The following is a 17,209-nucleotide window of genomic DNA, read 5'->3' on the forward strand; positions in this document are numbered from 1 at the left end:
TCTCAGGCGCGTAACTTGATGGGTAGAACTAAACTTGATGAAACTTATATATTTGAAATCAGTATTAAAATCTGATTCTTTTGATGTATCTATTGGTATCAAAATTCCGTTTTTTAGAGTTTCGGTTACTATTGAGCCGGGTTGCTCCTTACTTACAGTTCGTTATCACAAACTGATTGATTGGCAACTCAGAAAAAGAGCTGGAAATTCTTTTAGCACTCTGCATCAGCTCCAAAACAAACCAAAATCTATGCCATAACTGTATATCTGAACTCGTACCTTCAGCTTCAATTCGCTTATTTGCTTATTAGCTTATTTGGTAGGGGGGGGGGGAATCAATATATTTATTATAATTAAATATATTTGTATTTAGTTATATTTATGGAATGGCTAGGACATTTTCTTCGGATTAAAGGTGACTGATTGCCAAATATCGTACTTTTCGGTCAAACGAAAAGCAGGTTGTCGTCGAATTGGTGGAAGAAAGTTGTGAGGAAGGATTTTAGGGAAGTTAGAACTGATTAGGAGGGTGTAAAGAACGAGGCTTTAAATAGATCGGGATACAAGAGGGTGTGCGTAGCTGTGTTGGCCTCAGGCAGCTTGGTACTATAATGCGTGTGCTGCTGTTTTGCAGTAAGTTGTTGGTAGTAGCAGTAGTAGCATTGATACACTAATTATTTATTTTCAGAAGTATATTAGCATTAAATATCAGGACCATTCTTGATTATGCAGAGATACCTAAAAGTTTCCCCGTAAATTCATAGAACGTCCGTATAGTGTGTCCTATTTCTAATATCATTTAGCACTATTTAATTAGTGACATGCTTAAGAAGCCAGTACAATTTTCTGTAATTCGTATTAGCGTGTACACACTCAAGAAGTTTGCTTAATGTAAGATCTAAGAAAACCGGTTTCATAGCCACAGAGCCAAATGACGGGTGACAGAATGGATTAGACTTTGTATGATTTGGGTTATATTTTTGCACATTAGGGGGTGGGGGTAAGGTTAGGTTAGCGTATTCCCCCCCCCCCTAATGTGTAAATATATAGCCCAAATTACATTATTATATAAACTAAAGTATTTTATTTTCATCATATTTTAGTTTTTTTATCATTATTTTAGTATTATTATTAATCATTAGGATTAACCTAACTTCACTTCTCAAGTGAGTACTGGCTAATAAGGAAATACCCAATTTTCTGCCAACATATTATTCCTTTTTTATATATATTGGATAAATGTAATATTTTGTATTCCTGTTGTTCAAAAATTATTTTGGTCTTATTTGTATTTTATTGATTGACCTAATTTCTATGATTGCGTAAAAAAATGAATTTGGCTTTTATATGGCCAACTCAAATAAATTCGTATCTTATTTCTCTCTGGGCCTCACGATCCTATATCCTACAGGCAAATGTGTATTTGTTATTAAAAAAATATATAATATATAAATAAAGCTAAACAGTGGTTTTGCGTAGCAAAGTTTGAATTAAGTAAAGATTTAAATTTAGTGTAGGTGACATAAAAGTAAAAAGTAAATATAAGCGAAAAAAACTATTGTGTCACCGAGTGGACAGTTGAGATTTTTATTTGGCAAAAAATAGAAAAGGTGGTCAAAACTTACCTTAAAGTATCTTAAATATTTAGCATAAAGTGACATATATGTATAATTTTAAGTATATAATATTGGGAATACAGTATTTAAAGTCTCTTTTCCCGTGTTTTTCACCCTGAACAAAACCATTTGTTTTACTTAGCCATGTTTGACCTAAAATTCTGATTTTAATATAATATAAATGCCTATGAACAATATGCACCACCAAGTTGTAATATTATTCTGAAATTGTGAGATATCAAATTTTGATATCAACCTCAGATTTTCTTAATTGATTGGCTGCATCAGAGGGTTTATTCAGCGCCAGCTACACTTTTTAGGGCCAAAACCTGTGTTAAAATTATCTAATCGTGGACATTAGAACTTTGTTGTGCTTTGGTCTAGCTTGGTACTATAGGAAAGGAAGTATATTTAGAAAATTCCGTTCGAATCAGTCCTCCTCCATTTTTCTACGACCAATGGTTCGATACGATCATCTGGGAGATTAAAGAAAGAGAAATTGGTTTCATATACTTCTCCTACCCCAACTCTAAATTTTTCAACTAGACTTACTACTGGGTATTGATAGCTCTTTACAAGAGGTGCACGCACATAACAAGCACCCACCCGGTAGAGGCTGGTTGCTATAAGGTTGTATCATTAGTGGTTATATTCCTTTTTAGGATATCCAGCTACACCAACAAAAGCATCGATATCATCATTGGAAGCTCAGACTCAAATACGACAGACTTCAGGTATTCAGCATTTTGTGTCATTATCAGCTACAAGGTCATTAGAACCCATGGGCACCAATTAGAAAGAGAAGGGGCAATTGCCCGTCTATAACTTGTTTGGCATTTCTGAAGTAAAAATGCCCTTCCCCCTAAGTTTTGAAAAATACCCTTTTTTTATACATTCACAAAAAAAAATATTTGTCATTCCCCCTTCGTTTTCCTAAATTGGCGCCCCTGTTATGGCCATACAGGTTTGCAGAAGGATTTCCTTATTGAAATAATTATGTTTAAGATTTCCCCTTTAGTTTCCCAGTAGATTTTGTACAGTCCCTTTGCGCCATTTGACCAATCCCCTCCCCCATACTGAAAGTACCTCCTCACAACTTACCTGATGCGAAGGATAAGCTTATGTAATGAAGGTATCCAACAATGATTTACATGGGCTACCAAAGCAACTGATCACAAATCAGTAATGTACGCGGTGGTGTCCTTCGCCTCCGCTAGAACATTAAAACTTACGACCGTCTTAAAAAATTCCCGTATCTGTCATATAACTCGCGTATTTTTTTTCTCTTTTAAGCCCTTCTTAAATTTTGCCCTGCCCTCCGCGACAATGATGAAGTGTTGTTTTTCAATATTTTGCTAATAATTCCAGATCTTATTATCATAAGTAAATTGATTTGAATAATAATAAATTTTATAATAATAATAATAAATAATATTATTAATAATAAAATTTAGTAATAATAAATATAATAATAAATTTTCATAAACTCTACGTCCCACATCGTTATGAATAACAATCTTTAATAAAATATATATGCAATATCAGCAATGTGGAAAAATTTTGGTATTTTGACAAATAATCTGCTCCTTATTTTTTGGAGAAAAGGGGAAGTCTGAACATCTCTTTCTGGTTTAAGCATCTCAATTGCGATTTTGGATTGGAGCTTTAATCACAGAGAAAAAGAGGGACTACATATAAAAAATGTTGCGACTCAAAATGTTTTGTTTGTTTTATTCTGGCTTAAATTTTTACACAACCAGTTATGTTATTTTTTGTGGTAGTAGGACCAAACTACAAAAAAAAAGGCAAGTGGATCAAAAATTGGCCAAAAGTAAGCTGAATATATACGAAACCAAACACCTTAAGAAGTTTTAACTATCTCCTAAAAGCGTAGTTCTCTTTGAGAACAAACATATTCTTAATGCTTTAATTTTTATAAACGAAAAGCGTTGTCAGATTTAACTAATTAATTTCGCTTATTTATTTTCATTGTTAGGCGTGGCAACACTGATGAACATGTGATGCTGTTCCAATAGGCTTATAGTCTTGAAACCAAAGATAAAGAAAAATGAAAGAATTTTTTTTTAAAATTGTGGTTTTCAGGAATGAATAGGCACTAAGTGGGCCCAGGGGGCTAAATATGTTTTATTTTAATGACCTTGGTACTTTAACGTGAAGTTAAAGTTAAAGGAAGGACGAATTAACCCTTTAGTATTAATGCCACATTTAATTTAGTTTAATTGTACTGTGACTGGAGTAGATCTATCATTTTTTTAAAGCTGTCTAATAGGCTCAAAATCTCTAGTGCCTAAGGAGCTTGAATCCAAGGGTATCTTGTTTGATTTTGTTATGTAATTTTTTCTCTTTTGATGTAATTCTTCCAAAATTGTTTGTTCCATTATCGTAACTCCACTTTTCTTCATGGTAACAATCCTCTATTTGCGATCCTAATCACTTTTAACAACTGCTAAGTCTTCCTTGAGAGTTAATTTTCCTTTAGAATTTCATTATCCAATCTCTAAGCAGGTGCGTTTCCTGGATAGCGTGTGATTGTGCTGTTTTCTAGTTCATTAAAGTCCTGTCACCCTAAGATACATTAAACTCCTTTTATCGCTAATGTAAAAAAAGTTGTCCGAAGACTGAAATTGTTTTACAGCTTGGGTCACGCCATAACCTATTTCCTTCTTAGAGCTTTTATTTATATTTCTTGAAATGAGATTGCTAGAGGTTTTAACTTGTTTCTTTTTCTTCTTTTTCTTCAACTCGGTGCCGCTTCGTTTTTGTAGATTAAAGTATAGTGACATCTTTAAAAAAAGAAGACAAATTAAGATGATTTTCTTTTGCTGCTATAAAAAAGCTGTCTCCTTTTGTTAGATTACTGCTTGATAAAATAACATCTGGGGTAGGGTTTGAACCCAAGATCTCCCGGTGACTAATCGGAGTTTCCGATTCTGGAACAATTGACAGACCGGCTAAACTTTCATAGCTTTGTATTGTAGACTTTACCATTTTACGTAAATTGAATAACTTAAAATCATTTTTGCAGCGTCAGATGCAACCTATTAAAAATGAAACTCTAACCTATAGTAACCACAAATTTAAATACCAGTTTGGAAAAAAAAATGGCAAGTGAGGAAGAATCGCAATTTGAAGCTTATTTAAGAATGGTAACTATTATTTTGATTTAATCTTAATGACAGAAGTTTATTGAAAAACATATTTATTGATATTTCTAAGCCCCGTGTTGGCCATTTCCTTGTCGGTCAAGATGGGGGACTGTAATTCTCTTCGTAGGGTTTTTAGCTATGCTGATTCCAAGGGTGCAGTTTTTATTTTGTGCAACACCCTTTTTGTGAGGTTTTGGGCTATCTTCTGAAATTCGAGAAATTTGTTTTGCAACGGACTTTATCTTTAGGATTAATCAAAATGAAAGCTACCATTCCTTAGTCAGGCTCAAATGACAATTCTTTCTTATTTGACAGTTTTTTTGAAAAGGCGTTTTTAAATTTTGGTTACTATGGGCTAGGGTTCGTCTGTTACAAGATTGCCCCTATGAAAAGCCTCTCTATCATCATGGTTATTCGTCACGATCGCACCATTCTGAGCGTTCAAATTCTCATCACACATCTTCCAGCTTCACTTATTTTTAAGATACTTCTCCTCTATCGTTTTGACCCTACTAGTCTTTATAACGCCGTCGTTCTGTATCATATCCTGAATCTTATGCCTTTCTGGAAGATATTCAATAAATTTATTCCACATATCAAAGAGTATGGTTAGCTTATAAGAGTGGCCACTGGCAAGTGGCGGATCCAGGGGGGCGTGGGGGGTCGTAGTTCAAATCGGTGGCAGTTCGGTCGTGGAATTTGGTAGAGGGATATCTACTTCAGGAATTATTTAATTGTTTTAATTTTTATTTTCAGTATTTAATTATAACCACTTTGATTCTCTTATTTGTCATTGAAATATGCTGATAACATCCCATTCTTTACATTTTGGATTCACATACTAACCCACAAATGTAGGACTGCCTCTATATACAGCACTATGCTGACTTGTCGCTACTTTGGTTCTCTAAATATTTCTTTTAACCAGCTCCAAAAAAAGAATTGACATAAACAATAGTGAATAAGTAAAAAATAGCATTTCACCAAACCGTATCTGTGGTACTAATTCTTACTTTCCATCAAGGCCTGTAAATACCTAGCAGTTCTTTCTCACATTTGTCCTGGTAACAAATATGTCTAGGGGTCATGTACACTGGCGGGAGGAGGGGAGGGGGATAATAATACCCAATGAAAACAAGAAGACATTAAAAAAGTCTATAAAATAGGAGATATGAAATGTTGACATATGAAACTAAGACAGGAAAGAAAGTAATAAATGAAAAATAAAATAAAAAGAGGTGAGAAAACGAGGACTTTGTCAAGCCTTGTTCTTCGTCTTCATGTTTTGCCACTGGCTGACAAAATCCTCGTTTTCTCACCTTTTTTTATTTAATTTTTGATTCATTATTTTTTCATCTCTTAGTTTCATATTTCATGTATAGCCAGTGTGGTCTTAGAATGTATTTATATGAAACATTTCCATTTAAATCATGGTCCAATCAAATTTCTTCGTAGTACTCCCACCCCCATAAGGACTTTCTGGTGATGTTCGTTAAAGTAGATGCTCTATTTAATGTAGTAACTTGAAACTTTAATTTCTTTTAACTTTGATTTTCCATTATTTTTATTTTGGACGGTCAAACTCAATTTATTACTAAAAGAGGCCCTAGAAGGTCAACCATCTTGATCAAAAGTTTCCGCCAATCAATTGACGTGTGCTTCAATCGACCCTTCGATTAACCCTTCATTCTCAACCGAAGCTAATCTAACACACTGCTTTTGAGCAAAATGATTGAGTCATTCAAACTTTCTATTAATCACAGTCAACGCTTGACTCAAGCGTCAAACAGGTTCCTAGACGGTCAACATGATTAGTCAACCGATTGAAGGAAGCTTTTGATCAAAATGATTGACCGTCTAGGGACTCCTTAAATGTAAAAATTGGCAGATCAATGAAAGTAAAACAAAATTTTTCAAAGCCGTAACTTAAAAATATATTATATTTTGCTTTTATATAATTTTATTTATAAAACTTATATAACTTTAAATTTGAAATACAAATAAAATATATATACTTAGATGTATTACCTGAATTAAAGGACGTGTTCTTTTATTCAGGCTATACGATTTCCCCGCGCTTCCCCCAACCCTTTGCTCTCACTTTAAATGGGTTCTCTAATCGACTTGTTTTCTTTGTGTTTTCCATATATCCTTAGTTCTCTCAGGATCAAAAGGTTTCAGGGTATACGAAGTATATTTTTTTGTTAATATTCACGACAAAATATTTAATTTGAGGGTCAAAACTTTGATTAAATTTTGAGTTTAAGAATAGTTAAAAATTTACGGTGAATACAGACATTGTAATATACAAAAAAAAAAAAAAAAAAAAAAAAGAAATGGCACCGTAGTATGAAGATACTAATCTCCTCAACAGTAGATAGAGAGATAAAGAAACAATCACACAACGTCGACAAAGTGTTAATATCAAGCCGCGGCTTCAAATCCGAAGTGATGTTGAGGGGAAAAGTGACACTTAGCGTAGCATAGCACACAAATTATAAGAAACACAGTGCCAATGAGCACATATAGGCCAGGAAAACCTGTTGCTAGGAAAAATGTAAATCCATAAATTCTATCTGCACTGGTGAAAAAAGCTTTTATATATTCTTATACTTGCAGGAATGAGAACTTCTTTTTGGTCTATTTTTTCTGCGCTTTCTTCTTTTCCTCAAGCTTTACTTTCTACATTTGTACACTCGAACATTTACATTTTATACTCATACGCTTTTTTCTCATACTCACATTTACATTTTGTTTTATGAATATCGGTTGTATCAAATATCGAAAGAATAATTTCCTAAATCAAACGTTTCAAATTATTCAAATTACCTCAATCAGGTATATGTAAATATATTTCGGGGCCAAAAAAAAAAAAAAAAAGAAAGAAAAAAAAGATAGACTAACTCTACGATAAACGTAAACAACTATGGCAAAAAAAAAAAAAAAAAAAAAAAGATTCTGAGGAGATCTAAGTGCCCGAAGTCACCCTACTTAGATGACAAACATTCCTTCAAAAGGAGTTAATTAACAATGATAGAACGCTTTTTTGTGGGAATTAAATAAAAAAAACAAGTTTTTTTAACTGAAAGTAAGGAACGACGTTAAAACTTAAAACGAACAGAAATTATTCTGTATATGAAGGGGGCTGTCCCCTCCTCAACGCCTCGCTCTTTACGCTAAAGTTTTTTTATTGTTTAAAAAAATAGAGTTGTGAGAAAGTCAAACTTTAGCGTAAAGAGCGAGGCGTTGAGGAGGGACAGCCCCTTCATATACAGAATAATTTCTGTTCGTTTTAAGTTTTAACGTCATTCCTTACTTTCAGTTAAAAAAACTTGTTTTTTTTATTTAATTTTTGAACGTTTTTGAATTAATGCAGGTTTTGATTTTCGCTCACCGTACATGAATAATTAAAACAAAATTTGCGTATTATATTTGGTTAAATGGCTTTCTCGAAACTTGTTTAATTTTATTTACGAACGTTTTTATTAGTAATAAATATACGTAACTTAGAATTAACTTACGTAACGAACTTCTATATTCATAAATTTTTAACACGTATATTAGGGGGTTCGCCCCCTAGTCAATACCCTGCTCTTTAAACTATAGTTCGAATTTTTTTTCCAGTTCTTTAAAAATGACCTCTTAATCAAAATCAGTTGATCAGTTGAAAAACTTGTTTTTTTTTTATTTAATTCCTGATCTTTTTCTTTAATAATGCTGGGAAATCCGGCGCCCACTTCATAGCAATGTCCCTTCCTCCATCAAGACTTCTTTCAAGGAAAGAACCTTCCATAAATCCGCCCACCCTATCCTTACCCCCCCACCCCCCAAAAAACACCTCACAAAAATACGGAAAAAAAACCAAAAACCAAAACAATAAGTTAAAATAGAGTAAAGTTCATAAAATTAAGACCTCCCCCTGGGGACTTTGGGGGATCAAGTCATCCTAAAAGACATTTTTATCATATCTTCGACCATGCTGAACAAAATGGCTATCTCAAAATTTTGATCGGGTGACTTTGGGAAAAAAAAAGAGCGTGGGAGGGGGCCTAGTTGCCCTCCATTTTTTTTGGTCACTTAAAAAGGACAATAGAAATTATAATTTGCGTTGCACTGAGCCATCCCAAGATATTCTAGGACCACTGGGTAGATGCGATCATCTCCGGGTAAAAAAAACAAAAACAAAAGCAAACAAAAAAATAAACACGCACCCGTGATCTTTCTTCTGGCAAAAAATGGAAAATTCCACATTTTTGTAGATAGGAGCTTGACACCTCTACAGAAGGGTTCTCTGATACGCTGAATATGATGGTGTTATTTTCATTAAGGTTCTATAGTTTTTAGGGGGTCTTTCCCCCTATTTTCAAAAATCAGCCAAATTTTCTCAGGCACGTAACTTTTAATGGGTAATATTAAACTTGATGAAACTTATATATTTGAAATCAGAATTAAAATCTGATTCTTTTGATGTATCTTGGTATCAAAATCCCGTTTTTTAGAGTTTCGGTTACCATTGAGCCGGGTCGCTCCTTACTTACAGTTCGTTACCACGAACTGTTTGATAAGTAAAAGGCCAGGTGAAGAGCATGTCACACAACATGAACAAAAAAACTGTAAATACGGCCCAAAGGTTCGACTGTCCCGTAGGTCCCCTGTCCCTTTTGTGAAGACTGAAAAAAATACACTTTGGGTTCTTCCCCCAAAATTTTAAGTCCCCTTACCACCCCTAAAAAAGAGGAACTTTTTCTGAAAGTTCCAATTTGATATTTGAAGGTGAACAAAATATACTTAACGGCGCTGCCTACGCTTTTAGATAAATTGTACCCATTTTCCTGCTAAATCGTACCACTGAAGGTTCTTGATGGCACAATTATAGAAATATACATCAGTTTCCATTTCACAGACAAAATACTTTCTCAGAAGTTAATGTCTAGTGTGAGATCCGCGAAAATTTCCTTCCGTATCGTGTTCATGTTCAACAAAAATTATTTTCTTTTGCTTAAATCTTTTGGAGGTGAGTGATGGAGCTTCGAAAATTTTTGAAAAATTAAATATTACCTGACAAATGCAACCCAAATGCTCCAGAAATTTTGGAGTGTACCGTAAAATGTCCAAATGTACAGTATTGTACCGGGACTTCTAAATCGCAAAAGAAACAACACGATCTTACCGCGTTGGCATCACTGATACTTACTAGATTGTGTGAAAAATCGCTATTATTTAATGAAACCTATTGCATGCAACCCCTAATCGAACATTGTTGTGGTTAAAAAGGAAAAAACGCATACTCTCTTGTGAGCATTCAAAAACAAACTGACTTATCTGATATTCTCTCGTGACAGAAACTTTTATCCACTCTACAGCATAATGACGGTGTTTTCTGATTAGCTATTCGTTGGTAGGACCTCACTGTAACTCCAAGTTATAAATAGTAGATTTGGAATTTAATTTTAATTCTTGTCTTTCCTTAGAGAGAGTAAATACCTAAACTGTCTATTAGAAGTAATAATGTGTAATTTCAAAAAATAAACACTCATTTATGAAGGGCAGAGGCCTTTGGCCCCCTGTCCTTCCCCAGACCTCGAGATTTTTATGGTTTTCTGATATTCGCCTATGTCAGGACATTATTTTGTTAGGTCATTTAAGACATAATTTCGACCTATCTCTGACCAGCATAATCAGCATACCCGGTCATCTTCGAACCTCCACATACCCATTTATACCCCAGTTGTGCGATCAAATTTTGCTCCGAATATAATATGTGCAATGATATGGGATCTTAACCCAGAAGAGGTGAGAGGTAGGTTCTCCCTTGCATTATTTAATAAAAGAGTAAAAGATCATTTATTAGCATTACAAAAGAATATTTAATTTTTCTTGTTTTTCTCTTTATTTTTATTTTACTTCATCTTTTTTATAATGGTGTGATTTCCCCTGGGGCTAGGAACAGGAGAGTATTCGGTTAATTTGATTGATTGATGAGAGGAAAGATCGTCTCTGGGAGTAGGAGCGTTGACCACTCTGGGTATTTAGTTTAAAATGAAAATATTGTGGTTTGTGGTTCTCAGCATCCAGGAATGGACTGAGATATTTTTAATCATTTGAATTTTTATTTTTCAATTAACCCATTCATTGATTAGTTGATACTCGTCTAATTTGCACATATGTAGGGTCTTAGAATCCCCTCCCCCCACCTTTGATTTGCTCCACCCTGTCCATAGTGAACTCCTTTGTATGGGCCTGTTATTACCCGTTAACCTCACTATCATTTACGCCCTTAATCAAAACATTCGTATTAAAATCCTAGAGATCCTACAGCTGTCGAGAAGTCTTCATCCCCCTCCCGACTTGATTTTGCGTATGAAGCAAAATGAAACTGTCATCTTCTTAAAATATAAAATCAACGTGAGGCTTATCGTCGATGGTGCATATATTTCCCTGTCAAGGGGAAATGTTTAATCCATTTATGTCTACAAGGGCGTGGCTGAGAAAACAATCAGTTTTGATTAATTTGCCATCTTTTACTAAAATTCTGTCAACCTGCGGAAATAGATAGTCAGATTGGTGATAGGCACAAATTCCGTCCCCATAATCAAACAGTTTATGGCGACAATCTGTAAGTAAGGAGCCATACGAACTAATTGTAACCGAAACTCTAAAATGCAAGATTTTGATAAGAGTATATACCTGAAATAGCACAGGGTATATGCATGTTGGGTCGGAGAAGAAGCGGGCCCCGAACACTGCTTACATGTGTTGGCCTCTGGTGCTTGCTTCTGCAGTGACTTGCTAGTAGTAGCAGTAGTATATGCAGTAAAAAATCGACTTTTAATTTGTTTCTGAATGTGTAAAAAATTTTAAGCTTAAAATTACACATACAGAGTTACGTGACTGATAAAATTGGCTCTATTTCCGAAAAAAGAGTAAAATACCCCAAAGGGTAACTGATAATAATGAAATATACGACATTAAATTCAACATATCAAACAAGGCCGTATCCATGTAGGGGAGGGGTTTTGCCCGCTCCCCCTCAAAATGTTTGTCCGACTCATAAAAACGTAACACAAATGAATATAAACATATTTTTGATGTGTTTTTTTAAAGTTCTTTTGTACCCCTCCCCCCCCCCCAAATTAAATCCTTTTGTAAACAACCACCCCCCTCCCGAAAGAAAATCCTGGATACGGACCTGACATCAAAGTTCCCAGTTACGGAGTTTTCAAGCACCTATCTACATAAATGTGGAATTTTGCATTTTTCTTGCTTTTTTATGCGTCTTTCTTTGTAGTTATTTTTGTTTTACTAGGAGTGATCGTATCCAACTGGTCCTAGAAAAAACAGAAAAAGGCTCATTGCAACGGAAATTAAAAGCTATAGCGCCATTTTTTAAGGTGTTGGCTTAAAATGGCAAAAAACTGAAAATACAGAGATAGCCAGCCAATTTAAAATTACTTTAGACTATGGATTGAGTAGAAATTAATTTCTATTATGAGTAGAAATTAATATTCAATCTAGCTTCATTTGGACTAAATCTGAATATGGGTTCTGCTGGTGATAGCTCCTCTCTTGTTGCAGAAAAATGTTATTTTTGTAGCATAACAAATCAAATTTATATGCTTATCGGCAAACAAACTGGAGAGGTAAGAAAAAGGGGGGGGTGTAATCATGAGAACCCTAAGGTAACTTCCCAGGAATAAGGAGGTACGTGTTACCAGAAAATTGGTTTTTACTCATGTTTGAATGGAAATAGAAAGTTCATAGTAACAAATTGTGAGTAAGAAGGGACTCATGGTAATAGTAATTGAAACTCCAAAAAAAGAGTCTTTAAACAAGACATACAATAATTTAATTAGGTTTTTAGGGTGAATTTAAGTATACAAATTTAATTCGTTTTCAACTTACCTGACAGAAGTTACAATCCTAAGAAAATTTGTCCTGTTTTAGAAAAGAGGGGGAAGACCCCAAATATGCCAAGCTATTTCGATGAAAATTACACCATCGAATTCAGAATATTAGACAAATCTATTATTGATGTGTGTGGTTCTTTGTTTGTTTGTTTTTTCCTTCTTTTTTCCTCATGAGTGATTGTATCAAACTATCAGTTCTAGAAAAATTAGGAAATGGCTCATTTGAATAGAATAAAAATCAAAAGTTAAAGCACACTTTTTAAATAGCAAAAACATTATGTGGCACAGCTGTTTGTGGCAACTGTGCCACAGCACAGTTGCATTTATGTCGCAAAATAGGGTTGTACAGAACTTGACAATTCTGAGATACCCAGTCGGTTTTAAATTACTGAAAAACTATATATCGAGGTTCCCAGCTTCAGAGGCCGTAAAAACCGTGCAGTGGCCCATTTATAGAAACAGAGGAAGGAGAGGTCAGGAATTGATCTCTAATCTAGCCTCATTTACACTAAGCCTGATAATGGGTGCTGCGGGGTGATAGCTTCCCCCTTTGTTGCAGAAAAAATGTTTTCTGTGTAGCATAAAAGTCACATTTATATGCTTACCTGCACAAAAGCTGGGTAGGCGGGGGGGGGGGGGAGCAAGACAAACACCATCAGAGAATTTATCAGGAGTAGGGAGGCACCAGGACATTCATTTTTATCGACGCTTAATCAACGTCCCCTCTTCAACCTCTGCTCTTTATGCTAATGTTTGATGTCCCTGCTCTTACGATTTTTGTCCTAATCCTTTAAGAACGACTGTCAAAACAAAAGGACCGTTCATTCGGATTAAGAAATATTTCGAAGGCAATATAAAACATTAGCGTAAAGAGCGGGGTATTGAGGAAGGTTAGCCCCCCCCCCATATACGGTTTAGTTTTTGTTCGTTTTAAGTTTTAATGCCACTCTTTACTTTCATTCCAAAAATGGGTTTTTGCTATTTATTATCAAATAATAAAGTGCGCAAAAAATGTGGTTCGCTCCCCCTTCCTAGAGATATAATGAACGAAAAGTTAAGATTGGTAGACCGTGTTTTATGAACGAAGCCTGACAGATTAACAAATATTGTACTTTTTTGGTATTCATCAGGGACCAAGTGAAAAGCAGCTCGTCCCGAAACGGGGTTGGAAAAGGTAGAAAGGAAGGATTTAAAGGAATTTGGGACCACATAGAATAGGGGTGAAGAGTGAAAAGGGAATTAAACTTTAATGGAAAAGGAGCGTGCGTGGTTTGATACATGAAAGGGTTGTTTGTAGTAGTAGTAGTTATTTTCGTTACTTTCCCATTATATGGGCCTTTCTAAAAAGTCAAGTTCGGTTAATGCTAATGAAATAAAATAAAATAGGATGAATATATAATAGTTTATAAACAAATTTGGGCTATATATTTGCATATTAGGGGGGGGGGGGCGGGGTAAAGCATAGCGTATATTAAATACGTATAACCTAACCTAGGTACCTTCTTCCCCCCCTAAACCCCAAAAAAAACAACAGTTTAAATATCGTATACGCAATGAAAACCACGCTATGCATTCCATTACTCTATAGCGGTGTCTTGCGTCAAAAACGGGTTTTTCGTTACCGGTTCCCTTGTAAAGGCCCATATAATGTGAAATTACCTTATTTTCATAATTTCCCATAAGAAATTCTGCTTTTTTTCTGTGTTTGTTCAAATTTACTAACATTTTATTATTTGCTGAATATTTTGTATTTCCAGACCCTTACCAAATGTTTGCCCCAACTACAACCCGCTTGGCTAGTTCAGGGTCGGGTCAAATACAGCTATGGCAGTTTCTTCTCGAACTTCTCTCTGATGCAGCCAATTCTCAGTATATAACCTGGGAAGGCACAAATGGCGAATTTAAGCTCACAGACCCAGACGAAGTTGCAAGAAAATGGGGAGAAAGGAAGTCTAAACCAAATATGAATTATGACAAACTAAGCAGAGCCTGTAAGGTAAGCAGCATATTCAAATAAAATAAAATCTATTAATAGCAAAAAAAACTATATATATATATATATATATATATATATATATATATATATATATATATATATATATATATATATATATATATATATATATATATATATATATATATATATATATATATATATATATATATATATATATATATATATATATATATATATATATATATATATATATATTATTTGAGCATACTTGTCTGCGAAGAATTCTCAGAATACAGCTGCGTGACCGTATCTCCAGCACGGATCTACGTCAGATATTTGCAATATTCAGAGAGATGTTGCGCTCACTATTAAAGAACGCCGTTTGAAATGGTTGGGCCATGTTTTACGGAAGCCGCCAGAATACTTGCCTCGCAAAATACTTCTAGTCGAGCCTATTAGCTCCTGGAAGAGACGCCAAGGAGGAAAGAGGAAAAACTGGTGGAACCTGGCCAAATCAGACCTTGAACCTATCGGGGGATTCAGAAAGTTCGGACACAGATGGTCAACTCAGTGGCTTACTTTTGCAGAGCAGCTGGCAGAAGATCGCTCAACATGGTCCAAGAAGGTCTCCAAGATCATCGATGCCGGGCGAGGTGGAAACGCCTGATTCCCGCCACAAGTACAAGTAAGTATATATATATATATATATATATATATATATATATATATATATATATATATATATATATATATATATATATATATATATATATATATATATATATATATATATATATATATTCTCTTTTAAACGAGTAACTCTGCATTCATATATGCATAAATTTTTCTTAAAAACGGCTCCATATTTTTTTTTTTTTTGAAAATTGGCACCCTGAGATTTTTTGGCCTATAAAAAACGGTCTAGATACGCCATGGGGCTTGAGAAATTCGTTTAGAGTCTTAACTTTGGAAACACACTTATCATGTAAATGACGTCACGTATATAGTTTCATGTAGTTCCATCCTCAGATCCTTCGATTATGGCATTTCAAAATTATAGCGATGATGGTTTGGGATTTCTACATGGGTGAGGCCTTCAATACTTACCATGTCTGCATTAAAAAAAAGGCTCGGCAATATGTATTTCATGATGACAACAGACGAGCCGAGGCAAAATTTAAAGGTTCAATCAAAGAAAAAGGAGTAAATAAAGACGCTCAACATTTTATGAAGTCACCAAGCAATAAAATGGCTGCGGACCATCAAATGTGACAAGATATAACTAAACAGCTAAAGGAAGGGGTACGAAAAAAAATGTTTAGGGTAATGCTTAATGAAAATGAAGCACAAATAAATATGTGATTATAAACAAGTGAAAGCAAGAATCGCAACAGCTAAAGCAAAAGGCATGGAAACAACGACAGCGAAAATCATACTGGATTTCAAACGAAAATTTTAAAAAACGGTCTGTGGTTAGAAGCTGGAAAAGACATTTTTTTTGGCATCCATGACGTCATTTTACCCGGTACCAAAAGGCGTAGAGATCGGGCCAACAGAAACAGAAAACAAAGAAATCGAAGTTGTAATTTTACAAAAGGGCTAATTCCTTAAAAAAAGTGCAAACAACATGAAAGAATTTAACTCATAATGGTTAAAAATGATACCTCGTTTGAACGACAAGAAGAATTTTTGTCCAACAACCCGGACCATGAAATGTGACAAGACATATCCAAACAGCTAAAGCAAAGGAAATAATTTTTTCAAGTAATTTTTAGCAAAAGTGAGGCTCAAATAAATATATGATTAGAAAAAAAGCGAAAGCGAGAATAGCAACAGCTAAGGCAAAAGGCATGGAACAAACGACAGCGAAAATCATATTGAATTTACAAACGAACATTTTGCACAACGATCTTGGGTTAGAAGCTGAAAAGATGTTTTTTGGTATCTGACACGTCATGTTAAATTATATAAGATGATGAATGAATCTAAACAGCTAAAGCAAAAGGGATAGAACAGTTCCTCAAATGTATTCTTAGGATTCTCGAACGGATTTTCAGAGGAGTCCATACCCCCTCCCCATTAAAAAAGATTCATTTATGTATTATATAATAGTCAATGAAATAATGACAATTTTATTTTCTTTTATTTCCTATACCGACGATTTCGGTTCATTGCAACAAATTGGTTAGGGTCCAACTGCTGCGGTTTTAGCTGTTATAATTCGTAAAATTAAATGAAATTTGAAAATATTACTTTGAAATATCTTCTAATTCATATAAACAATGGGCTTTTAGCTGGATTGATGAAGACATTGCACTTTGGAAAAGTCTTATACAATCTTCTATGTGTTAAAAAAAAAGATAGTTTTACTTGTCCACAAAAAAAGTGACTCGCCTGGTCTGTAAACATGAGAGGCTCAAAACCACCACGGCCATGTTTTCGACTTTTTTTTACTTTTTCAACTTTTTCGACTTATTTTTTACTTTTCGACTTTTTCGACGGCTTTGTTTTGACTTTTGACTTTATTATTCAAATCGTACACTTTTAATCTTGATCCGCCCC

General features: G+C 34.4%; 1 protein-coding gene across 1 annotated transcript in view; it reads left to right on the top strand.

Moving 5' to 3' along the window:
• Ets65A (DNA-binding protein D-ETS-3) overlaps positions 1 to 17,209 on the top strand; it is an 84,334-nt gene that overhangs the window by 62,802 nt on the left and 4,323 nt on the right. The window contains exons 6-7 of the mRNA XM_089096106.1: positions 2,279 to 2,350; positions 14,448 to 14,686. Coding sequence (XP_088952232.1) covers positions 2,279 to 2,350; positions 14,448 to 14,686 — 311 coding nt within the window. The remainder of the gene's footprint in view (positions 1 to 2,278; positions 2,351 to 14,447; positions 14,687 to 17,209) is intronic.

Source organism: Artemia sp. Qi Xiang Cuo, chromosome 10, assembly GCF_049724085.1.
Source record: "Artemia sp. Qi Xiang Cuo chromosome 10, ASM4972408v1, whole genome shotgun sequence".
Lineage (NCBI taxonomy): Eukaryota > Metazoa > Arthropoda > Branchiopoda > Anostraca > Artemiidae > Artemia > Artemia sp. Qi Xiang Cuo.